We start from the raw sequence: 25,783 nt of genomic DNA, 5'->3' as shown, positions 1-25,783 counted from the left end.
TAGACACCACTTTATGGTTATGTATGGGAAATAAATTTACGGGAGAGGATTTATTTATTAAAACTTACTTACATACTTACTAAAAAGAATACAAACACACAAAATGTCTTTCATTTTAGTCCATTTCAATTTGGCCAAATGTCCCAGTACAATAATCATGGGAAGCCATATATTTATTAGGACTTTGGCTTCCTAAAGGTTAAATGGTTTTAATCTTAAGCTGGTTTAGGCATTCACATGAGAAATATTTTTCATATCAAGTACTACACTAGTAGTAACATTAATACAAACTAAATATTTTAAGCAATAAAAATTAACCTGAAATCAACTCTGGAAACTATTGTAGATGGTATTACAATTTTTAAATCACCACAAAATAAAATACTCAAAGCAGAGATAGATATTTTTAACCGTTTTGAATATACCTGCATGAATACTATCCGGTTGTTCAGTGATGACGCGACGAATCCTACTTCCGGGTCTAAAGTAGTCTGCGTTTAATATGGCTTTTATGTTGTTAACATGTTTAATGCTATGTATTTTCTTCTATTTGATCTCAAAAAGCTCCTAAAACAGTCAGTGATCCCTGTTGACCTCCCTCGGCTTTTATTACCGCTAATCATTTATTTAAGCTCAGTTTTTAAAACCTTAGGATGTAACTACAGCCCAGCCCATGCAGCAGTATATGAATGACTAACCTCGTATTGTGGATGGATTATCTCAGTTGTTCTCCTGGCTGAAGTTTGGTCCTTTTACAGCATCCTGCCATGCGATTACATTTGTTTCTGACCACCGAGAAAACTCACGTTAACTTTTATCGAGTGGAAAAAAAGTTAGCTTGTTTATATTATGCTAACATAGCTATGTCGCTAGCGGTCACGTAGCACATCATTATATACCAGCTAGCCAAACTTCAGTAACCCTACAAACGTCACTGCTGTTTAGTTTTCTGTCTTCATTTATGCTGGAAGTGATAAGAAAGCTGTATGTTTTAATTTGTTTCCAAAACCCCGCAGTCAGGACATGCTATATTGTATTTAGATAGAAGCTAGCGAGCTAACTCCCTGCTAACTTCTAACTCCGTTAAATGTCATAAATTCCGTTTTCATGGATGCCTGGATGTTAAACTCAATTGTTACACCTGGTAGAGCAGAACGCTGATCATTTTATTAAAGATGAAAGACTTTAGACAGTTTTTCAACTCTCAGTAATGCCACAGTGATCGTTTGATATATGGACCTGCAGCGGAGTTTAGACCCAGACACGGCTAGTGACGTCAGACTGAACAACCGGATTAGTTGGAGGTTTATTCACATTGGTTTATCTAAATTATTGTCCTCAGAAGCAGCCACTCAGTGGTAGTGGGTGTAACCCCTGTGCCCTTTCTCCTGCGACGACTCCCCGGATTCAGGTCATTCAGCTCGAACAGGACTGAGGCGGCTTCCGTAGCAGAGCGAGCTGTTGGAGTGACGCAGGAGCGCCGAACGGGCAGATCACTTCTACAGTCAAGATGGCGACATCGGAGCCGGTAAGAGAGACAAGAGATAGCACAAAAAATCGACTAATATGCACGTGAAGACCGGATAAATCTCCAATTCACCTACTACATACATCGCATAACTTTGCTTCTGTGAAACCGAACTGGCGTTTAGGCCAAATTAACGCGTTTGAGTTGACAGATGTTGGCGTGGATTAGCGCTAGCATGCTCAGCAGTGGGGATGTATGAGGCACTGCCTGACTTTGTTGGGCAGGGAGGGAGTGACTGACTGCACGTCGTTCATTCAAACTCCAGTCAACGCATTGTTTTAATCTAGTCGGGTATTACAGTCGATATCTTACGACAATTTTAATGAAATGCCATTACCTTTAAACACCCGTGGTGATATATTATTGGTGCATTTTTAGAAAGTCTGGACACGTGTATATCTAGCCTGCAGCTAGCCTAGCTCATCTGCTAAAACTAATGCTAGTAACTGTTATCTGTAAAGTTAGCTTATTGATTTTCTTTGTATATACCCCCTGCTGACTGTTTTCCATCAGCTCCTGCGTCTAATCCTTAAAAATGTAGTTGAGGTGGACTCTGATGTTGCTAAGTGAATCTTTATAAAAATGCAAGAGTATAAGGCAGAGCCCAGCTGTGAACTGGATAATGGGACAAGGCCCCATTAAGGCCCCCTAAAACAGAGGGGCTTAAGGTCATACCTTTGTTACGTTTCTGTAGATCACTTTAAATGCAAGCTATACTGTAATAATATTGCATTTTATAGATCATGTAAGCTTTTTGTTATTTATATATATATATATATATATATATATATATATATATATATACATACATACACACATTGGACTACATAGTTACACTATTCTTATTAGGGGCTTTAAGTAGCCCCGATTTAGGGATTAAATTGGTATGTTTTAGATTATGCTGGGAGTTTGTGAATCAGTCTAAGTAATTTATGTTTTTACTGTCTTATTTTTCTTTTTTTGAAAGGTTGGAATTATTCCCTAAATTGTAAAAGTATGTATTAGCTTCTGTTAGAAACTCAGTAGTAGTAGTAGTAGTAGTAATAATAATGATGATGATGATGACAAAAAGCTTGCAGTGCTTTGTGATGTTATGATACTGTACACACTATGAAATTAAGTGTGTGATTACCCCCGACAAAAGCCCTTAACTGTATATGGCAATGACCATTCCATTAAGTTTTTATCGTTAACTTTGTTGAAATTTGTGATATTGAACTAACTTTGACTTTGAAGTAAAGGCAGGACTTTAGCAATATTATGATATAAATCTGACCCAACTACCCCAAATTTCTTTGCCATTTGTGATCAGTGGACTTGTGTGGTTGACTTTGTGATGTGTTTGTGTGCATGTCTCCTCAGAAAACAACTGAAACTGAAGATCAACAGACTGACGGTCAGGTTGTTGCGAATCCTGAGCAGTATATCAAACACCCTTTGCAAAACAGGTGAGAGTCAAACCAGGTTCTGAGTTTGATTTGGATGAAAGCTGCTTGTGCTTCCATACTCTGCAGTCTTCTTGCAACAACCAGCAAATCCTCTGGCCAAACAATCAGAAATGGCTGGTGTAAGCATTTCTAAAATTAGATACAGGGGAGGTTTCATTTAGAAAAGCCAAACTGTGCCTTAAGAGGTGGGTGTGGTGGTGAGATCAAACACACCCGTCTCGTTGATTCAGAGACCGGGGCCCTATTTCAGGAAGCCGGTTTAGAAAACTTAGAGTGAAAAACGATACTCAGGGTTGAGTAACCCCGAACTGTCCAACTCGGAATATTCGGTTTCAGAAAGGCTGATAACAATTAGTTCAATCAACACGGAGTTGCTTTAACCCCAAGTGAAGCGCGCGCACGAGGATACATAAAGCCCTGATAAGCGGAGCACAGAGTAAGCGAGTCACCATGGAGACGGAGGGAAAGAAGGCGCGGTCAATGTATCTTACAGCGCTTGAGGCCGAAATTCTGATGGCAGCATATGCCGATAACATGCAAATTTTGCAGAAAAAAAGGTAACACAGCCTCAGCTGCAAAAGAAAGGGAGCATGCATGGCAAAACATAGCCGACAGAGTCAATGCGTGAGTGTTAATTTAAACATTGATCTAGGGATTTCCACCCATTTAACACGTTATTTTATCATATGTTATTTTATTTGTTATTTTATACATTTTATGTTGTGATGTGATGTGAGCGCAGGTGCAACCCAACAGGCCCCAAACGTTCCTGGCAGCAAGTAAAAATGAAATATAAAAATATAGTCCAAACAGGTAAGGTGTAATTGTATTATGAGCCATAGTGCTTGGTCTGTTTGTCCGATGTAAATCGATTGCAGTTAGAGGCTACATTAATTTTCTTTCTGTAAGCACTTATTGAAATTATCTGAGCACATTACAAGTACATATTTGCTTACTCTGTATGCTCAAATGTGACCCGTTATAGCCAACAGAAAAAAAGCGGAGGCCCGAAAAACAGGTGGGGGTCCTCCACCACCACCACTCACAGAGGCTGAGCAGTTGGCCTGTGGCTGAAGGCATCTCTGTGGGGACATCCTCTGAGTCAATAACCCCGCAAGACACAAGTGCCTACATAGGGGGTAAATTCAAAATAATACATGATGTGCATACATCCTTTCTTCACAGTCACCTTTGCAGTGCTGCTCATTCATTTGATAAACTCTTTACCATAATGGATTATTTTGTAGTGAAGTTATTTTCCTACTGATTTTGCCTTCCCTCAGTCTTGGTTGTCTTTGAGAGCATAATGACAATGAAGTGTAAGCTGAGTGCTATATGTTTAATTGCCATTTGGTCCCTTGTAAGTTATAAGTGACCTGTATAAACCTCATATTCTATCAGTTGATGGTGGTGGTGTACTGCATCTGGTGCAGCCTCCTGTTGAGCCAGACCAACATGCAGTTGTGAGTAATACTCCACAGATTATATGAGTTTACAGTAGAACAGCAATGTTGTTTATTTCTTTACTGCAGGAAAATAATGAAGAAACATTGACAGCTGTTACAGAGGAGGAAGCAACAGAGACACTTTATGAGGTTTACATCTTTTAATACTTTGTGTACAGGAAATACAGGCGACCAATAAAGCCAGTTGAACAGAAAATCTGTTTATTCTTCTTTCAACATGTTGAGGTGATGGGTCAAAAGAAATGATTGTGACATATGGTGTCTCTGACTGCGCTTCCATCTTGTATGTCCGTGGGAGGGTCAGGATGTTCATGGTTTGGATCACTGCTGATGTTTGGTTCAGAAGGACAGTGTTCTCCTCTAATTGTGGCAATGTTGTGAAGAATCACACATGCCACAATAATGTCACATGCCCTTTCTGGGGTGACCCTGAGTCTTTGCAGGCACTGGAACCGGGCCTTAAGCATTCCGATAGTCATTTCAATTCTGGCTCTTGTCCTGCAATTAGCCAGATTATATCGCTGCTGTGGGCCCGGTTCAGGGTCAGGGTAAGGGGTAAGCAAATAGGGTAAACATGGATACCCCCTATCACCAAGCAAGTAGCCAGTGAACTCTCCTAAGACAGAAGGATACACTTCAGTTCAAATGTCCCTGTAGCAATTGGTCTTTATATATTTTAAAGTATTTTCAACTCACCATGTCCAAATTTTGTGCGCAGTGTACATTCACGGAATATTTGTGAGTCATGGACAGAGCCTGGCCACTTGGCTTCCACATTTGTGATAATGTTGGCAGCATCACATGTGATCTTCACAGTGCAGAGAACACAAATTAGCATCCATTACTATAATGAAATAATTTGTTAGTTTGAAATGCTACAGGGAACTATGTACCTGCACATTAATGCTGTGGAAAGACTTCCTGTTCACATAGTCTCCTTCATTTACTGAAGGAGCAATGATTGGAATGTGAGTGCCATCTGTACAGCCAATCACGCCTGGGAACCGTGAAAATAAATGTAAAATTTATGTAGTAGTCCAAGCATCACCACATCATAAATTAAGTTTTGGTCATCCTGCTACCTGCAATTTTGTGGCATCCCTCTTTGATAAATCTTGTGGGTCTATGACCAGGGAACACCACAAACGAGTGCAGGAGACGTTTCAGTGCAACTGTAACATTCCTGACTGCCCGACAGACGGTAGCCTTGGAAACGTGCTCAGCGTCACCAATATTGTACAGAAAGCTCCCGTTTGCAAAGAAACGGAGTGCGGTACAAAGAATATGTAATGGACTGAGCGCATGTCCGCGATGTGTCACATGCGTAATATATGGCCTGAGGATGTTATCCAAATAACTTATTGATTGTGCTGAGAAACGGTAACGTTCGCACAGGAAATCATCAGGAAATGATAAAATGTCCATACGCGCTCTGATCACTCTCTCCCGGCGGAGAGCTCTGCGGAGTATTTGGGCTTCAAGATCTACTGGCTCTTCAAGGAAGGGACACGCCATGTCTAACACTTCCTACTGTCAGGTTTCCGACAAAGAGGCGGGGACAGTCAGGGTTAGTTGTAGTAAACCTGCTAGGGGGCAGGTTAGCTTCACGGAGTGTGTCGTCATAGTGACTCACTCAGGCTTCAGCTGAACTCGCTTTGTGAAACCGAAAAACCAGAGTTTTCGTTAACTCAGGGTATACTTAGTCAGACTTTGCACTAAACCGGCTTCCTGAAATAGGGCCCGGGACTGGACTCTCATCTGAAACAATTTTTAAGGTTGGTTTTGTCATGTTAATTAAATAGTTTGAGGCACAGACGAAACTCGTTGGGGTTGATTTGGATTATAATAGAATCTCTTCAGGCTTACCAGGGTGCCAAATTTCACCCCATCCAGAAAGGTGTCAACACCATTGAACATTTCACGCCTACTGATTTTTTAACACCCTTTCAAATATCACCTTTGTGACCGTTTTCAGAGGGAAGAGGGACTTCTTTTTTTCATCATTATTTACACACAAATACAGAAACTGAGCTCATTGAAAACATACAGAGATGGTGGGGCTAAATGTACTTAATCGCTTAGGATCAATAACCTTTCTCTATAGAGACAAAACAGCTGTTTCATTATGAAATCAGTGAAGAAGTTTTCCTTTAGGAATAAGGTTAGTTGTGTATTTATCACCATGTGAAAAGTGTTATTTTACATTGAGTTGAAACTGGCATTTCATCATCTAGTTTTAGGATGGGAGCTGTACTTTGACTTTTGGTCTTTGGCATCACAAACATACTTACAGTCATGTGCTGATTGATTTTTCTTTTTGTCCCTCTGGTCTCTTGGATGAAAGTGAAATTAGAAACTCACCACAGCACTTATTTTGACAGCGTAAACAGGATATTCAAATTACCCATCTAGTCACTTGGGAAAATTATGGATGAGTGCACAGCAAACGTGTTTTCAAGCAGTTACAGCTTGAGCATCATAGTAAGGATAAATGTTCAGTTTATTTTCATCAGGTTCATATTTGCACTTTCTGTTTGTTTTCTTATTTTAAGGTTTAAAATCAGAAGAGCAGATTGAGGAGTCATGTGTTTTGTTTTTTCCTCTGTGTTAGAATTGCAGTTGTTGTTTTTTCTATTGTCCTTTTAGAAATGTTATCATAGTTCTGCAGTGGCGACGAGCTATTCAGGAGCATTGTACAGTCGGTTTGGAAATGCTGGATGGTTCTCCTGGCAAGTCACTTCTAGGTCATTCTGCTTGTTCAGCTCAGCCTCAGAGGTCAAGGCTGTCCATCTCTGCTGCTTTCACCCTGGTTTTATTTAAACATATTGACGTGGGGGGTTTGTTTTCCATTTTGACAGTTTTGATTGCAGACTTCTCATTTTGAGGGCTAGGTGTTGTCACTTCTCTCTGGCTTCACTGTAAGGAAGTAGAGGACTGTTGAGTTATTTGGAATTTGTGGTTAAATATTCATCACAGATGTGTTTTAACTGTCTCACCGGCCGAAGGTGTGATTGGTTTCTTAATAAATGATTGAGCTGCTTTGTTATGTCAGTTTTAGCATCAGTGGTTGGCGCTCTCAGAGTGAGGTCGGAGTTTTTAGGTAAAGGAAGACAAGTTCTTATCCCCTTTTTTTTTTTTTTTTTTTTTTTTAAAATCTACAGCATGTCTCATTGTACTTGCAGATTTTTGCTTTTGTCTGTCATAAATATTTACTGCTGCTAAATTGAGAGGGGCTAAAATAACTTGTTTTTTTTGTTTTTTTTAAATGAATAATGTGAGGGTTGCACAGAGGTTCAGTGTAAGTAAATACAGATTAGTTTTAACAGTGAATCACACAGAGTCACTAATTAATACTAAATGAATAATTAGCAGACAAATCCCCTTTGACATCTGTTCAAGGTGGAATAATGATGGATAGTTTTACTGATAACAGTGCATCATACTTGGTGTTTTATATCTGTGCCATCTAATTGAATTATTCCCTGATACTTTATTACCATCCTTAAGAGATTCCCTTTAATATCTGCTTTCATAGATTTAAATATAATAATTGCTTATGAAGGTTTTCTCTTGCTTTTGGAAAGAGTTTGGATCTTGCTGCGGTCTGAAGGTGAGTCCAGAGATGGATTTGAACAGACTGCGCAGATCCGTTACTCAGCTGTTACATAAGATGATCACTTTCAAGTTTCAAAGTCATGCAGCACCATTTTCATATGGCACCGTCATTAAGCGAAACCAGCAGCTGCTGGGAAGTAGGAAGAACGCATTCAGCTTCTGCTTTGGAAAATTGTTTAGTATACAGTTTACTGGAGCTGAAAGTGAAGTGGATAGTTTATGCCTGTCTGCCCATGGACTCTTTTTATTTTTAAAATCACGACCGTGTTTTTTTTAAAGTCAGAAACACAACAACTCGTCTGTGTTTGGCAGCTGAACTATTAAAAATTCAGATGACAGTGTTTCTCTAGCTCTGCTGCGGCTCATTCTTATTTACTTTACACACATTCAGAAAACTGTGGGGACTGGAGCACGCTGATTAGTTCACAGCTGAACAAATCACATATTACTGTCTGTGTCAGAGGGTGATGTCACAGTAGTAAATTAATCAGTCCTCTTCAGGTTTGCTGTTTCGTTTGGCTGCATTGGCCTGAAATGATCATTTTATCTCTCGTGAGATTTTAAAGTACATGTGAAGAACAGAGCTGGCTTGACTTGCTGTCTGGCATATTTGTTTATATGCCATTACTAGGCATGTAGTCTTGGCTTGTGACTGTTCTGGGTTCACCAGAAGAATCACGGCTGTGAGCAGTCTGGTGTCAGTATGTGCAGTGTGATGTTCGCATTAAACAAATATACTTTCATCCTCTCTTTTAGCTCTGTTCGGTCCATTTGCTTCATTTGTGTCTATGGCACATGGGTGGGTTTGTTACAGTTGTAAGTGGAGGGGGGGCAAACGGTTCAGCTGATGTCCTCTCACTGCCCTGAACCCTGCCTGCTAGCCTCCCACCCACTGCCCCTTGGTAATGCATAAAAGAATTACAGCAGCCACTGTAAACAAAGAGTGCATTTGTAGTGCGGTTGATGGCTGGCTTTCTCTTGTTTTTTGCATTGACATTCATGCTTTTGTTACTAGCTGTTGTGTTCTTCTGTGAAACAGCGTGTACGTCTGCTGTTAGGGTAAACGTTTCACGCAGTTGTAACATAAAATAGACTTTGAGTCCTTGTTTTTGATTTTAACAGTGATGGTACAGCATTGAGCTGTTATTAAATTAAAAGAGATACAAAACATTGAATATGCTTGTACTGAAGAATTGATTGCTAACAATAATGGTTTTATTTAAAAAAAAAGAAAATGTAAAGTACCAAATACCCTATACTGAGCCCAGCTGCTGTTAAGTAGGAACCCTAAATAGTGTTTTCCAAGAACCCTGCACTTTACTATTAGCAAAGATTGGCAAAGTGAAAAAAGGTCCAAAGTCACTAAAGGAAAGCACAAGGTGTGTGGACTGCAGCGCTGTATAGTGGTTTCAAAATCACGTACCATGCTGCCCAATGTCTTTCTACAGAGAAATCACTTAATTTCTGACACAAAACAGGCTAAAATACAAAAATGTAACTGTAGAAAAACAAGAGAGAGACAGACTTACTCAGGCTGGTATGGCCGGATTTGGGCTCTCAGCACCTGGTATTCCCATCGGCTGTCTCCCATCCAAGTATGACCCAGGCATTACCCCACTTACCTTCTGACATCGGAAAAGCTCGTACTGTGTTGGCTCTGCGACAGACTGGAAATATGTCCAGGTTGATACATTTGTAAGTGATGACAATTCTGATTTCTGATCCCCACAAAGATGGAGAAGTCAACAAGCAGGGAGTTTTCCCCTCACACTCACGAGGTTTGCTCAATCACAATTTGGGGCAAAGTCATGCACTTTCTTTTATTTTCAGTTTATGCATGTTCAGCAATCTGCATTTTCCGACATGGTTTTGAGAGATTTTCAAACAGTCAGTGTAATTACGCTCTTTACCTCTTGGTCTATGAATACTGAATTCTATGAATGATGCATTTTTATTTTATTGTTTGTTTGTTTTTTAGATGGGCCCTGTGGTATTTCAAAAATGACAAGAGCAAAAGCTGGACAGAGAACTTGCGTCTCATTTCTAAATTTGACACAGTGGAAGATTTTTGGGCGTAAGTTTTCTCTGCTGAAGTCAGTCTGAGTTATTGATGGTTTATTATTAATGTGCACAACATGTCCCTTAATGGTAATGTCAATCAGGATCAGCATGTTTCACTTTACTGATTGTTGTTTAATGACCATTGTTCTGATAAAAGCTTCTGAAATTCTACAATTCGACACACTCATGTTGGGAATCTACTTTTTCATCTTTCTACCAGATTATACAACCACATACAGCAGCCAAGTAAACTCGGCTTTGGCTGCGATTACTGCTTATTCAAGGTAAGGCTCTTTTTTTTTTTTTATGTTAAATGTTTACACATTTTCCCTTAATCTCAGTTGCAGCAGAGTCTAAAGACATGGATAGGGTTTAATAGCTGCTTCATATTGTGCGTCAGGATGGGATCAAGCCCATGTGGGAGGACGACAGGAACAAGCTGGGGGGTCGATGGCTGATGACTCTCAACAAACAACAGAGGCACAATGACCTCGATCGCTACTGGATGGAAACGGTAAGACGGCTGTTTTCTGAAACCACTCAGTAGAGTCGTATCCATTGGATGTTTCCCCTGATGGTTGTGATTTAAATATAAATGTATATATGTATAGTTTGACTTTTTTTGTGCTTTTTGCAGCTGTTGTGTTTAGTCGGTGAGTCATTTGATGAGGCAAGTGAAGACGTCTGCGGAGCTGTGGTCAACGTCAGACCTAAAGGTGACAAAATATCCATCTGGACGAGCAACTGCCAAAACAGGGACGCCATCATGACGATAGGGTGAGCCTTTAAAGTCACATTACTCATAATACGCAAGTAGGAGCTACAGTGGACCACTAGATGGCAACACTGAGCTTGCTTGAGTCTTCACACTGCTTCCATCTCATCTCTTCACAGGCAACTTTACAAAGAGCGTCTCAACCTCCCCATGAAAGCCATGATTGGCTACCAGTCGCACGACGACACGTCCAGTAAGAGCGGCTCCACCACCAAGAACATGTACTCCGTTTGAAAAAGCTCCTCATTTCAATTTGCTGTAGATTTAAACAATTGCCGATCTGCATCATCACATTAATTTTTGAGTTGTCAACTACTGTAGTGTCCTTTCCTTTTATTGCTAAGAGAGGTGTTCATAGCGTGTACAGCTGGAGCTTCTCCCAATTCAAGATGCCAGCGGAGCGGTTGTTTAAAGAAAAAGAAAAAACGGGGAGGAAGGGTATCGGGCTTGAGATGTTGTACGACGAGTAAGAGAACACACGATGATTTACTTTTAGAGTTGAAGACTTCTGTGATTAATATCAGTGACCTCTCCTAGCTTAGCTGAGAACAAGCTTTTTTTTCCAATACTTAATGGCTTGAGTTGTTTAATTAAAAAAGAAAGACTTAACTATAGGGCCTTGTGTTTCTCTCATGCTGAGTTCTCACTCTTTACAAAAAGTGTTTCTCACCTCACAGGAAAAAGAAGGCAGGCAACTCGTCCTCATACAGAACAAATTTTAAGGGCAATTTTAACTTGATTTATCCACAAGTGTTGAGCATGAGCCGGGCTTTCAGACGCACCAGCTTAAATAATCTACAGTATCTTAAAGGTTTGTAAAAGCTGTGGTCACACTCCAAAGTGTAGGGTTTGGATTAAGGCCACTTGTTGTTTCAGCCATGCTGGAATTATGGGATATTGCTTGTAGGTTTTGCTTTGTTTTTTCCCCTCAACTTTTTTTCTCTTCCCTTTACATTTATTTATAATGTATGCATTGCAGTTACTTAGTTGAAAGACAACCATGAAGCTCGTGTTTTTTCAAATTGTTCTTTTTTTTTTTTCTTTTTTTGTTATTAAGGTTAATAATGTGGACTACTGCATATAGATGACATTTTTTACAGTGTACCATACAGTAAAGATGCCGACAGAATTAGGTGTGCTTTTCACTGTTTTCTTCCTAACAAAAACTGTAGATAATGTCGCACTCCTCTCTTGGTTGTTGCAAAAGAAAGATGATATTCATTGTGAAATGATTTTGCTCATAATGTATCTTTATTATCTGTAATTCCAGGATGTATATTACCTTCTTTCAAGTAAAGTTTAAGTGCTTTGCATTAAAACCAGAAGCGTGTTGTTTTGTTTTGAGGTTTTTAAAGTTGGCAAACTTGCTTTCTTAAACACTAAGCTGATTTTTAAAATTCCGTTTTGACTACCATTTGTGGTATTTACCAACTCCTGGGAACAAAAATCTGACTTTTTAGTAAGTGCTATAGTGAGAAGCAGCTTGGGCTAATGTCATACTCATGAGGAAAAATTAAAAGTGACCAAAAACTCACAAGCTTTGCAGATTTGTTGAAAATGATGGAAACTACCACAAAAAAAATGTAGCAGCAGTATATTCTGAGGAAGTTATTTTTCAGTTTCACACAGAGGAGAAATGTATGAAGTAATGCTGTGTTTTTGTCACAGCTGGATTCAAGTTGTTGGCTTTCTTTTTTGCGAGCAGAATCTACAGATACATAAATAAAAGTCCTCCACCCTTTTAGCTCCAAACGCAGATATGTTTATCAGCACAGTGGCATGACTTCCTTGTGTGAAAGTAATACATCCCAAAGGGTTATGGAAGAGCTGTTACCTAACACAAAACTTGATCTGTGAGCGGTTTTTTTTTATTTATTTATTTATTTTTTACAAATTTTTCATTACAAAAATGATTGCACAACAAAAATAAGCTGTTCTGTAGATGGGGCATCTGCGTGAGATACAATCCAGCTGGTATGTTTGTTCGTTTGGTTCAATAAATATGGAAAAAAATTAGTAAAGAAGACCATCCAATCCAATCCATCCAAGAAAAGGAAAAAACAAAACACTATTGGTCCTTCAGCCACGATCCAGCCACTGTAGTAACAGATGTCCTTCTTGCAGCATCCTCACTTTCTGCATTGTTCAGCTGGATCCTGGCAGCCTTATATCAGGACATCGTCATAATCAAAGGCTTTACCTCATCTTGTTTGTTCAACAGATTCGAGAGCATATAGGACGAGAAGAAGAAAAATTCCACGGCGTAGCTGAGCTCAAACAGCTCCAGGTTCATACTCAGCATCCACTCAAAGACAGCAGACAGATGGATGTAGAAGTACTCGCTCTGAGCGAACAAGACAGTATCTGAAGGTTCTGGGTTAAGGGTGTTTCACTGGTCTACTGATGGTTAAAACTATGGAGGACATAGAGCTTACACATTTCTTTGACAAAAGAACATAGCTATATGAGGCGAAACTGTGTTTCTATCATTAATGTGGGCTAATTTGGGATTAAATACACTCTTATTGGATGAGCATGAATCAGCTGCATGGGCCAGCTCTTCCTGGAGTTCTCCCACACCTGACTACTGTGTGCATACATCAGGGGCAGAGTTAGCACATAGTCATGGCAACCACAACAAATCTGCTCAACAATCTAGCCACCCTTTGCAACCAATGAGACACGTTTGACCTTTACTCATAGAACTGAAGTTACATTCAGTAACCATTCGTCTTTGGCTATTGTTCTCATTAGGGCTGGGCCATATTATACCGTTCACGGTAATACCGGTATAATGTTAGGCAACGATAGGAAAATGAAATATCGCGATAGAATGGGAGTAAAACGCGCATGCGCAGTGCCTTTGTTTTCATACGCACATGGCCGATTGTTGAGTGAAACAGATGAACCAGAATTGGTTTGTAAAAATGGTGCAACTTCAGTGATGTGGAACTGGTTTGGTGTTTGTCCGTCAGATACACAACAAAGCACATTTTTTTTGCAGAACATGCAAGCGGCCGTTGTCATTGTCATATTTGTCGGACTAAGATGCTCTTAAATCTGGGAGTAATCTGGGTCCTAAACTCCGTATGCTTCAGGTCAAACAACACTGCAGCATCACTTAGAGTTAAAAACTGTCTAAATTCTTTCATCTTTAATAAAACGATCAGCATTGCTGCTTTACCAGGTGTAACTATAAAGTTTAACTTCCAGGCATCCATGAAAACAAAAGTTATTACATTTAACGGAGTTAGAAGTTAGCAGGAAGCTAGCGGAAGTTAGCTCGCTAGTTTCGCTAGTTACCTAAGCATGATATTGCATGTTCTGACGGAGAGATTTCTGAAAAAAATCAAACGTACAGCTCTGCTATCACTTCCAACATAAATGAAGACAGGAAACTAAACAGCAGTGACGTTTGTAGGGTTACTGAAGTTGGGCTAGCTGGTATATAATGATGTGCTACGTAATCGCTAGCGACACAGCTATGTTAGCATAACATAAACAGTGAAGCTGGAGGACGAACACTAACACTTTTCCACTTATAAAAGTTAACGTGAAGGTTCTTCATGGTTAGAGACAAATGCAATCGCATGGCAGGATACTGTAAACGGACCAAACTTCAGTCAGGAGAACAACTGAGATAATCCATCCACAATACAAGGTTAGTCATTAATATACTGCAACAACATGGGAATAGAGCAGCTGCCAGAGAATTCAACATTAATGAATCAATGGTACAGAAGTGGAGGAAGCAAGAAGAATGAGTTTAATAAAGTTTGATTTATCTGACTGCTTTGTTTCGCTTAATGTGCCTTATAATCCCGTGTGTAGCATGTTGACCTATGTTTGTATCAGCCACTAGATGGCACTGTGTCGCTGCAATGTGTGTAATTCACTCGCGAGCAAGAAGCTCCAGAGGAAATGGAAAAGAATAAGAAATAAAGTGGAAGCGGAGCAGAGATCAGTGTGTGCGTGCAGCTAGTAAGAAGCTCGGTATACATACAAAAACAACACACCGTGCACCTTATGGTGCGAAAAATACGTACTGCACACTGCAGTTTAATGTTGCAAAGCACCTCTTTTTAACTTCAGTGGATATTATACATGGTTATGCTCAGGATATGTCAGCCCATTTCTACTGGAAATGCCTTTTGGTTAAACTTTCAGCAAGGAATTTGCATTTGCACTGTTACATTTTTATAAAGCTTTAATGTACATAAAAACCAGCTTCTTGTTTAAGTGAAAATAAATGGAAGGTTGTCTTTTTGCGCTAGTAATGTTGTGGAGTTGTATTTTGTCTCGCATCAATTATATCGTCGGTTATATCGTTATCGCAAATTTTCAAATATATATCGTGATAAATATTTTTGGCCATATCGCCCTGCTCTAGTTCTCATACACACACACAGCACAGCAATCCGTTTTATTGTAAACCTCATGAATGTTGTCACATAAAAAAAGAAAGAATAACTTCCCCAATCACTGCAGACTGATATCAGCAACTAACCATACGTAAAAATATACAAGAAACCCATAAAAGTAAGTTATAAAAGTGAGGAAAGAAAAACTCTGCTACTCTGCACAGTCAATAGATTCTGTATTCCTGATGTTAAATAGTGCTCTTCTGTACTCAAAGAGCTTCATGCAACATGCCTCATTCACCCATTCACACAAACACCTTTTTCCTATGCTTAAATGCCTTGTAGCTAACATTCACACACATTCATACTCCCATGGATGCATCAGAGGGCAGCTTTTGCTTAGTATCTTGCCCAAGGGTAATTGACATGCAGGCTAGAGCAGCCAGGGATCGAACCACTAACCTTCCAATCAGTTGATGACCTGCTCTACAGCCACCTCAATCACCGAATCTCTGCTAAATGCTAAATGAGGTGTCTAATGTTTCATTGCTGTGCATCTGATCCCATAGATCTACAAGGTTGAGGACAAATGTAAAGCTAGAAGGAAAAGGAAAGGAAAGCTATGGTTAATAATTCACTAAAAAAGGTCATTAATGTGTATCTGCTTCTGTCATGTGGACTTCTGTGGCCGGTCCCACTTGGTAAACACAGGAGCTGACCGGATCCAAATATGTCCCAGTGTGTTATAACTCATGCATTAGTTCTAGAGCTAGCTGCTGAAATCCCTTGTTTAAAGGAACACCAAATTAACCCATCAAAAGTTTACTATTAACCTGCGTGCTTAACCAGCCACAAGGTCGATGGGTATGGCTTAAGAAACAACAACAATAAAAATAAAAAATAAAGTTGGCTCCATGATTTGTGAAAGGATACAGATGACGGTCACAATTACTTGAATCACAGTGGAGATGATTCGCAGTGGGTAGAGAACCTTTTCATATCCAGATAGGGCGCACTTCCCTGTCAGCACGGTGAGAATGGCCGTGTAGAAGCACGCGCACATGAAACTGATGGCAGCCCCGAGGTAGTGGAGGAGTGACACGTGAAACGGCTGTGGAGGACATTCACCATCAAATCCAGCGAATAATAGCAGGCTGTTTAAATCAAGACTAAGATTGCGAAAGGTGTTGGCATGTGAGCAGAGATGGGCAGTAACTGTAATCTGATTACTTTTTTCAAGTAATGAGTAAAGTAAGGGATTACTATTGCAAAAACGGTAATTAGATTACAGTTACTTTCCCGTAGGAACGCTGCGTTACTGCGTTACTAAAACTGTGATTTTTTGCGAGAATGTCTCACGACAGCTGTGTTGGTGACAACAATGGATCACATATCGATTGTGGGAGAGAGTATGAGCGTGCAGCGTTTAAAGCGTGGAAGTACTGACCTTACTTTGAGTTTGATTCCATAAAAAGTGACAAAAACATTAGCGTCCATCGTGGGTGGGAAGAAAACTTCTTTTTACAGCAAAAAACACCGCTAAACTTCCAAGCAAGCACCGAGTGCGCAACGACTTAATGGGACTTTATTTTCAACTTTAATTTATATATTTATCTTTATCTTATTCTTCCCAGTTAAATTTACCCTTCATTCTAATTTGTGTTGTACAGTTATTTCATTTTTAACCTTAATTTATATTCTATTCCTTCCTAGTTAAATTTACCCTTTTTAATTTTGCATATTTATTTCCTATCTTATTCATAGCCTTTTCCTTTTTTGTTTTCTTTAGGTCACGAGCAGTTGTCCAAGCATTTCACTACATATCGTACTGTGTATGACTGTGTACGTGACAAATAAAATTTGAATTTGAATTTGAATTTGAATTTGAAATTCACAGAGAAACTCGCGGATTCTTCAACTGACCGCGGCACACCTGCACCAGGGTAAACCTCCGCCTACCCTAGTCCTGCTTTACAGGTGAAAATAGAGCAACAGGACCGCTGAGTCTTTGACTTTATTTATTTTCTGCTGTGTTTTACTTGCATCTATTTGAAAGAGTGAGTGTAAACACAAAAAATATTTTATTTTATGTGCTGGAATGTGTAGAAAATAGGTTTAAATGTTAAACTAATTTATTCAAGTCAGAGAATGTTGCATATAATTAAATTTTTGCTTGATGCATAAAGTTAAAAGATTAAAACTGATAAAACAAGTTAAAAAAAGAGACTTTTCCATTTGATTACATTTTGTATGATGGATTATGTAGAAAAAGTAGAATTGGGCTGAAAGATCTATCGCTTTATCACCTCTTCAGGTTGTAAATCGTGTTTTTAAAAAGTAACTAAGTAACTAAGTAATTAATTACTTTTGAAAATAAGTAATCAGTAAAGTAACGGGATTACTTTTTTGCGGAAGTAATCAGTAATTAGTTACTGATTACTTTTTTCAAGTAACTTGACCAACACTGCATGTGAGTGAGTACTATCAGGCAGTGTGCAGTGAAAAATACGATGTCGCCGAACAGGTTTATGATTTGAAACACTTTCCAAGTATTTGGATGTCCTTAAACCCTTTGTTTAAATTATAACTGGTTTCCTTTCATTCCTGCTTCACTAACTGATTTTTCTAGAATCGTTTTGTCACTACATGTAAGTGCAGTACAACACTACAGATCACGTAGCAGAGTGTCATATTTGCCCTTTAACACACTAAAAAACACTATAACCCAAGCATAAATGGCACTTTAGTGTGCTTGGGCTCTCATTATAGATGGCCTAAAGCTACAAGATACCCGCCTTTATTTGCTGTTTTAGCACAAGCGCAAACAGAAATTCTCATTTAGATCTGAAACAATGTAACCCTGCAGAAACACCGCTGCAGTATGACGTTCGGCACTTACGTTGCAGTTTCCGGCTGCGAATGCCCCCATGGCTGCAATCACACCGAAGACCAGTGCAAATTTACTCAGCATGGACTGACTTGAGTGCCTCTCCATTATATGGGCATGGTGGAATATGCAGAACAGGAAAACTAAAGAAGAGATCGCAGTTGGTGTGACACACATCCCTCATACATGTATATGTGTGTATAATGGTTTAGGCATTTAACAGGTAAACTCACACATGAAGGATCCGGCGTTGATTGTGGCTGTAAAAAGTGAATTTTCTGGCGGATATGTTCCACTTGAGCTGAAATAACATATTTAGTTTGTTTCATTCTGTCTCAAGATTTCATTCCAAGGAAGAAGAAAAATGAACGGGTGCATTTAGTCTTCTTTTACCTTATTGTAGGAACCCAGCAGCATCCAGCATCAGTATGATTAGCCCTGCAGTAGTTGCCGTTACCCCTGCGAACAAGTTAATTCCATTTTAGAGGCTGCATTATTAAATAAACACTGGGTCATATTTAAAACAAAATGAGGATGATTTAAAAAGTCACCAGTCAGTGAGGGCGCACACATGATTGTTGGAGAAGGCTAGCCCGTATCTGGAAATATAAAACAAAAGAAAAACTGTTAAGAATCTGCAAACATCAAACCAGAAATGCTTCCAAGGAAGTGTCACAGCATGTGAGCATCAACGCCAAGCACGTTTTCAGTTTGGTGTGACTCAGTCGTTAAAGTCGTTTGTTCAACAAGATTTTCTTTTATGAACTTAGTGACAGACACAGTTCACACCCTGCAAACAGAACAAGCCGGCTCACATATTTTCAAACTCCAAAGCAGGTGAGTTCTGATGTGCCTTTACATTTAGAAGCTGCTCTGACGTCGACGACTGTTTCCACAGACGATGTGCAGATAAAACAGTACAATAAAAGATTGTGAAAAGCAGCGGAAATAATATGATGCCATTTTCTTTACTTCCTCTTCATGGCCAAATGTTATCAGCATTGCAGAAATCCCACTGATTTCTGAAAGTGCCAGGAAAACGCAGTTCATGTACTAAGCTTGACTATCAAGTACGTGGTGTGACGTTATCGGGAAAAACATTCAGATATGAATAAACTCTGTTTACTAGTTTCACATAGAAAGAACATTGTTATGACTGAGTAAAAATGACATGTTTAAAAACGTTCCCACAGCTTTATGACAGTGTAAATGTCAAAAAACAAACAGTGAATCTGTAGTAAACTTACACACTCCACGTTCCAATGAAGGACACCAGGGAAAGACAGATGGGGAAAATAATCCACAACCCCATGTCTGGATGATGATGACGACAAGCAGCAAAGAGACGGATTCCAGAGGTCCAGTTGTCTTAAAAATACTCAATGTCAAGCCTCTTTGGGGGGTTTATAGAAGCCTCATGCAGTCAGCATTATATACAATCAGTACTAGAACAGAAAACCCCCCAAAAAAATCCTAACTTCAAGTCCTTGGAGCAGACGTTTGCACTGCTGTTGGTAGTTTAGTCTTCCTCCATCCGGAGGACTACCTCCCTTTTAAATCAGACTGTCTCTGCCACTCCTTCAGGGCACCACCTTGCTGTGTTACAACAAATATTATGAAACACAGGGTTGGTCTTCTTGTCACATTATTTGTTTTGTCGACGGTCTCCCTTCTATAGTCCTTGCCAGCTACTGCTCTGTTTGACACGTATTAAAGATCAACTCAAACAGTAAATGTTTGGAGTTGTGCACAGATTTGAATTTATGAGAATTTTCCAATGAATGGCTGGTAGGATTATTAGATTAGACAAGCTTGGAATGCTTTAAGCCCCGTGTCTTGTCTTTCCTGTCAGGTAGGTGGCTACGTGCACCCTGTACAGTCATTTCAATAAATATGAATTTCAGGTACTTGTACTGTACATGTGTGTGTGTCTGTGCTGTAGTCTCTTTTATACTACATAACATTTATTCTCTACTACATTTTGGAGGAAAATATCCAATATTTGTTTTCTACATTCCCCACATAAAATACTGTGCAAAAATCTTGAACAACCCAAACACTGGGAAAAGGCTGAGATGTGCCAAATTATACAAGAAAGTGGCAAAAGGTCTTATGGACTGATGAATCCAACTTTTTGTTTGAAATCATCATCAATATGTAGGGAAGAGGTCAGGAACGAGGTACAGCAGTGAGCGTCTACAGCCGTCTGTTAAACACAGTGGGTCCCCTGTAATGGTTTGTAGCTAAATTTCACCCAGTGGTGTCAGAAAACCTGTCAAAACAGAGAAATACCATCAGATTTTGATCCACTGTGCAATACCACGTGTCAGCATGACAATGATCCCAAACACACACAGTAAAAGCATAGCCTAACAGGAAAAACACACACAAACACGAAGAGCTTTAAATGTGCTACAAGAATTCTAGGCAACTATTCATGAAGGCTGCTTAAAGAGGTGACAAGAAAGTAGGCTGAGAGTCTTCAGGCTGTGTTGGAAAATAAAGGTAATCATAGCAAATATTGATTTTCAAGCTAGTTAGAATGGTACAAACTACCTTTTGTCTCCTTTACTGTGTTTCTACGTCTTTGCACAAGTTTCAGTAAATTGCTGCACCTGTTTCCTGTTTTCCTAACAAATGATAAAATGAGCGGTGACTCAAGACTTTTGCACAATACAGTATATATTTACTCAACAACTGAATTACAGGCTGCTCTTTTAGAATGCATTTAAATTGTAAATCCAACACTTATATTTATATTTGATTATCAATATATTTTGTTGTGGATCACTGGAGTGAAAATAATTTAATGATCTAAGTCCTTTCTTCACCTACTGGTTTAGGAAAAAGCAACCAATCATGTTTCGTTTTTAAACTTTTGAAAGTCATTGGTTAGCCTCCCTGAAGCATTACACATGGATGATCTAATAAATCCACAACACTTGATCACAGGGCAAATGATAAATCAGTGTCAGATATTTCTTTTATATTTCGGAATAATGTAAATCCTCAAAGGAGAAATGATCACTCGTCTCTTCGGAGAAAAGTTTTCTTTTAATTTATGGCGCATTCTTTGTTCTTAGTAACGTTGTTTCAACTCTGTTACACGGTGAGGTAACGCAATACTCTTTCAGGAGAGGATCGGGGTTTGGGGAGGCCGAAAGAGAAGTTCTAGGGCGTTATACTTATTGTGGAGGTGCCAAAAAAGACGTGGCAGCTCAACGTGCTGTCTGGCTGTCTGCCGCGTGGGGTCCTCATTTTCTAAACAAACAAAATGGCGGCGCGCATGAGATGGGGTCTTCAGCAGCTTTTACGGACAAGAAATACGGCTCACTTTAGGTTTGAACTATCACCAGCGTTGATCCACCGTACTGTAATACCTATATGATGAGTCTGTGTAAAGCATAAACCAGTATTGCGACGCGTCTCTGCATTTGAGACAGAAATTAGCTTTTAGCCTGCTACATAGCTAGCAAGCAAAACAAATGGCACAAAGCTTTGTCTCCAGGCTAACTCATCCGCCTAGGTGTGGTTGGAGCTGTGGAAGAAAGTAGTTTAGTCTAGTGTTAGTTAGTTTAGTCGTTTTCACTGTGAAAATCACGTGGTAGCTGGCACACGGCCGCTAGCTAGTTAGCATAGTAAAACTTCATTGTTAGTGAGAAGGTTATTCCATGCATAACAACGCCACCCGTTTATATCCTGCCTCAATAAATGAATGAGTTGAGGGGATATAAGGTGTAATGTGTTCTTTGTGCTTCAAGGTTTCCACAGCCGACCAGATGTTCATACCACTCACTGTCCACGACTCAGAGCTTCAGAAGAGTCCAGCCTCACCTCGGGATAGGAGCCACACAATTCCCAAGTGAGAAACTCTTTTAGAAGTTTGAAAACCTTACATACGTTCACTGCATTATGTTATGCCTGAGCTGATGGTTATGTAATGTCTTACAGTAAGACACCTGTCCATCCAGACTCAAGATACACCGAACCCCAGAAGCCTGAAGTTTCTTCCCGGTAAACCCGTCCTAGGAAGTGGAACGCTTGACTTTCCTTCTCCAAGCTCGACTGGATGTTCTTCTTTAGCCAGGTTGTGTGTCAGACTTAGTGTTGCACTTCAAACACATTTGAAGCCTTGGGAGGCACGTGTAACAGGGCTAGCACTAAAACAAGAAGAATATACTGTATGCTCACTTCATAAGGTACACTGTGCTAATACTAGGTTAGACCTTGTTGGCTTCCTTGAATCATCCCTGTAGTCATAAAGGGATGGACATGCTTAGCACAAGACTCAGGTGAGCTGTGGTATTTAAATTATTCCCAGTTGGAACTCAGGAGTGTTTCAAGAGAATATCCCCCACAAAATTATACCTTGAACAACCTGAACCATTAATATAAGGCAGGATGGATCCATGGTTTCATGTTGTTTATACTAGTTAATGACCCTACCATCTGAATGTCACAGAAATCAAGACTCAACAGATCAATTTTATTACTATTTACTATTGTCCAGTTTTGCTGAGCTCATGCAAATCGTAGCCTCAGTTTCCTGGGGGGCAGGTTTGAGCCTGTGTAGCCTTCCTGTGAGCTTTAAGCAGTTTGTCACTCACTGGCTATTTTCTTTCTCTTTCTTTTTTACCATTCTCTATAAACAAATAGAGGTGTCTTCAGTTCTGATCATGATGGGGTTGCTTGGCTGAATAATACGTATAGCTGATGTGACAGATGTACACCCTGAAAATAACATTTTGGTCCTCAGTGGATTCCTGAGGAGAGACACATCGGTTTCCTTTGCACATTGTCAGGATGTTTTTTTTTCTTTGCTGATACTTTTAGTATCCTGAGTCTGATTTGTAATCACAAAACAGACCAAAAGGACTTCATTGTTTCATGATATGTTTTTTTTATTTCTTACTGAACATGATAATGTGTTTCTCTCAGAGACCTCTTTGAAATTGAAGGAGTACAGAGTGTGTTCTTTGGCCCCGACTTCATTACTGTCACTAAAGTAAGTATTTAATGTCCTCTTACAGTTTGTCTTTGTAGTTATAGTCTAATCATATAATACATGAGATGTTTGTTTTCCTATCAGACGGACGAGGATGTTGAGTGGACGGACATTAAGCGTCATGCTCTGGAGGCCATTGCTAAGTTCTTTGAGAGTGGTGAGCCGATAACAACGGGAGCAGTGCACCATGAAAGCAGTGAGTGTACAGTGTGAAAACATGCAACTTTTTGACTTGAAATCGTGTAAATATTTTCACGTTTTACATTTCTCTTTACTGTAGGTCATTCTGAAGATGATGATGATATTGTTTGTATGATAAAGGAGCTTCTGGACACCAGAATCAGGTAGCGATTTCTCAGTACTGTTGAGAGCTGCTTAAGTAAACCACAGTTGCGCTTCAGAAAGTATTTATGGCACGGTAACATAATACCTTATTGCTTCACTCACGTTCACAAAAAAAGATGTTGTTAGTGTTCTAAGAGATAGTTGTGCTGAGATAACGGTCTTAATCTCACTGTTTCTCTGTCCTGTTCTGTACCAATTGATACGGTCGCTCTTAATCACAAGACCTACAGTGCAGGAGGATGGAGGTGATGTCATCTTTAAGGGTTTTGAGAACGGAGTAGTCAAGCTGAAGCTGGTTGGTTCCTGCACAGGTTGTCCCAGTTCTACTGTCACACTGAAAAATGGGATCCAGAACATGATGCAGTTTTACATCCCTGAAGTGGACAAAGTGGAACAGGTGATAATCTATAGAGCCGTTCTGGGATAAGTTTTTGTGTAAACTCTTCTGATATCAAGTTTGAGAAACTCTTGTTTGGATAAATAAGTCATCACATACAGAAAATTCTGCAGTCACTTTAAAGTGGACTTATTAAGATCATTTCTGCTTCATATTTTTAGTCTTGGACTCTTCTAGAGTGGTTTTGTATTATTCATTTGTTCAAAATGATTGTTAGTGCGTCCCTTTACAAATGAGCTGTTTTGTTTATTACTCCTATCCAATTTTTCTTTCAAAAGTAGAAAAATATTTTAGCCTTTGCTGGTTTCATTATTTTAAACGTTAATTTTTTTGTTCCCCATTGAAAGCTACTGGCGCATAAATACTGAAATGTTAATGCTGGGTATTAAAGAAGGGGGTAATGCAGCTTGTTGCATGTGGGCTGTGTACAGTATCCACAGACTTGCATTTGCCTACAGAGGACACGTGAAGATCAGAAATCAATCATGGAACCAAGAGAGGATCATGGCGTGGTTTGATGAATTATGTTTTCCTTTATGTCAGGCTTGATACCACCAGGATGCACTATATCAATATGAAGAAGGCAAGCTAGTGGAGGAATTGTGATTAGGAAATATTTTAGGGAAACCCTGGGTCCATGTGGATGTTACTTTTACATACACACATTTGCACTACACCTTCAGAGCTATTCTTGCCATACAAGGTGGCAAGAAGCAGGAAGCATTCATTTTACAGCTGATGGGTTTTCCAAAGCTCAGTTGCAAGCTCGGTTAGCTTGGTTTTAAAAGAAGAAAATAAAAATATCACTTTTATATAAAAGTAATTTGTACATTCTCCCTTTTTTCCAGGTGGAAGATGAAGTGGATAAAATCAGTGCAAAGGTTTTCTCAGAAGTGGAGCGCAAATTGCAAGATGAGAAAGTTCCCCGGCCGACCCACTCATAGACTTTGTTATATACACAGCACTGTAGTATTTCCACATATTACTGTTCTAAATCACAATACTGAGGAACAGAAAATTACCTACTATACTGTATACTGTTAAGAGTTCTGTACATACTGTATTCACCCAGTTGCCAGGTAGAGGTCATTAACTGCATGTCTGTTTACAGAAGGTTCAGTCATGTTTTTCTGTATAAGCAGAACACTGTAAGTGGTGTGTTTTTATTTATTATAAATACTGTATATTTTGAAAGTTGGAGATATTTGAACGTGCGTGGCATCGGTTAAGACTGTTTAGAGGGACCTTTTGAGAAAATGATCCACCACCACCACATACCGAATGACAAAGAATCTACCAGTACGGTAATCTGTAAATGAAATGCAAGATACTGAGGCTACAATTATTAATTGAACTGAGGTAGGATAACAGTTTATATGTATCCTGAATTTATGTGGTCTAATGTAATAACTTCATTACATTAAAGTTCACTATTTGAAATCTGATGTTTATTGTGACCTTTAATTCGCTGGTGTTATGTCCTAGAAAAAAAAGCTACTCAGGAAAGGAAGCTTTTGTATAACATTGTCCACACATGCATCAAAGAAAAATTTTTAATGCAACATGGGGGAGGAAAACAGATTAAGTCCTTCACATTTTCCAGGGTAAATATCTTGAATTATGACTGAATAGGGACCCTCTGGAGTGTAGCTCAACTTGACACAGAATGATGGATGCTTGAAATCACCATTACATTTGAGACAGTATGAAAGTAGCTTCATACTGTTTAAGTCAGACATGCAGCTTGTTTGAAAATGGTAGCAGAGCGGTAGGAGATGGAGCTAGAGGTGCTAGACCTGAAGATGCCGAGATTTTCATTGGAATTGACCACATGAGTAGAGTTTCAGAGACAGCTGTTTGGAGAAAAACGTAGAGAAGTAAGGCTGACATGATTT

At 39.4% G+C, this 25,783-nt stretch overlaps 3 protein-coding genes across 3 annotated transcripts; 2 read left to right on the top strand and 1 right to left on the bottom strand.

Moving 5' to 3' along the window:
- Nucleotides 1–1,480: 1,480 nt before the first annotated feature.
- eif4e1c (eukaryotic translation initiation factor 4E family member 1c) lies at nucleotides 1,481–11,899 on the top strand. The gene is made up of 7 exons (XM_085369255.1): nucleotides 1,481–1,528; nucleotides 2,891–2,976; nucleotides 10,036–10,131; nucleotides 10,339–10,402; nucleotides 10,519–10,632; nucleotides 10,756–10,895; nucleotides 11,013–11,899. The coding sequence occupies exons 1-7, from the start codon at nucleotides 1,511–1,513 to the stop codon at nucleotides 11,125–11,127; spliced, it is 633 nt and encodes a 210-aa protein (XP_085225381.1). The 5' UTR covers nucleotides 1,481–1,510; the 3' UTR covers nucleotides 11,128–11,899.
- A 1,164-nt stretch (nucleotides 11,900–13,063) lies between these two features.
- Nucleotides 13,064–19,453, bottom strand: LOC146619961 (transmembrane protein 150A). The gene is made up of 7 exons (XM_085369593.1): nucleotides 19,389–19,453; nucleotides 18,693–18,740; nucleotides 18,535–18,600; nucleotides 18,375–18,442; nucleotides 18,154–18,284; nucleotides 16,188–16,365; nucleotides 13,064–13,257 (listed from the first exon to the last, which is right to left on the bottom strand). The coding sequence occupies exons 1-7, from the start codon at nucleotides 19,451–19,453 to the stop codon at nucleotides 13,064–13,066; spliced, it is 750 nt and encodes a 249-aa protein (XP_085225719.1).
- Nucleotides 19,454–21,400: 1,947 nt separating this feature from the next.
- Nucleotides 21,401–25,281, top strand: LOC146619960 (NFU1 iron-sulfur cluster scaffold homolog, mitochondrial). Its single transcript, XM_085369252.1, has 8 exons — nucleotides 21,401–21,480; nucleotides 21,903–22,003; nucleotides 22,093–22,228; nucleotides 23,080–23,146; nucleotides 23,231–23,342; nucleotides 23,427–23,490; nucleotides 23,714–23,888; nucleotides 24,737–25,281. The coding sequence occupies exons 1-8, from the start codon at nucleotides 21,416–21,418 to the stop codon at nucleotides 24,830–24,832; spliced, it is 816 nt and encodes a 271-aa protein (XP_085225378.1). The 5' UTR covers nucleotides 21,401–21,415; the 3' UTR covers nucleotides 24,833–25,281.
- Nucleotides 25,282–25,783: the final 502 nt, after the last annotated feature.

This window comes from Diplotaxodon limnothrissa, linkage group LG13 (genome assembly GCF_057381915.1).
Source record: "Diplotaxodon limnothrissa isolate DT_005_m linkage group LG13, D_limnothrissa_male_GT1.1, whole genome shotgun sequence".
NCBI lineage: Eukaryota > Metazoa > Chordata > Actinopteri > Cichliformes > Cichlidae > Diplotaxodon > Diplotaxodon limnothrissa.
Note: the sequence above shows the minus strand (reverse complement) of the source record. Positions and strands in the feature narration are given on the sequence as shown.

Coding starts and splice junctions, on each gene's coding strand:
- eif4e1c (XM_085369255.1), top strand. Junction 10,403..10,518: donor GCGATTACTGCTTATTCAAG/GTAAGGCTCTTT, acceptor ATTGTGCGTCAG/GATGGGATCAAGCCCATGTG. Junction 10,896..11,012: donor GACGCCATCATGACGATAGG/GTGAGCCTTTAA, acceptor ATCTCTTCACAG/GCAACTTTACAAAGAGCGTC.
- LOC146619961 (XM_085369593.1), bottom strand. CDS start 19,453: ATGGGGTTGTGGATTATTTTCCCCATCTGTCTTTCCCTGGTGTCCTTC. Junction 18,601..18,692: donor GTGTGCGCCCTCACTGACTG/GTGACTTTTTAA, acceptor ACTTGTTCGCAG/GGGTAACGGCAACTACTGCA. Junction 13,258..16,187: donor AGTAATTGTGACCGTCATCT/GTATCCTTTCAC, acceptor CAGAACCTTCAG/ATACTGTCTTGTTCGCTCAG.
- LOC146619960 (XM_085369252.1), top strand. CDS start 21,416: ATGGCGGCGCGCATGAGATGGGGTCTTCAGCAGCTTTTACGGACAAGA. Junction 23,147..23,230: donor ACTTCATTACTGTCACTAAA/GTAAGTATTTAA, acceptor TTTTCCTATCAG/ACGGACGAGGATGTTGAGTG. Junction 23,491..23,713: donor CTTCTGGACACCAGAATCAG/GTAGCGATTTCT, acceptor CTTAATCACAAG/ACCTACAGTGCAGGAGGATG.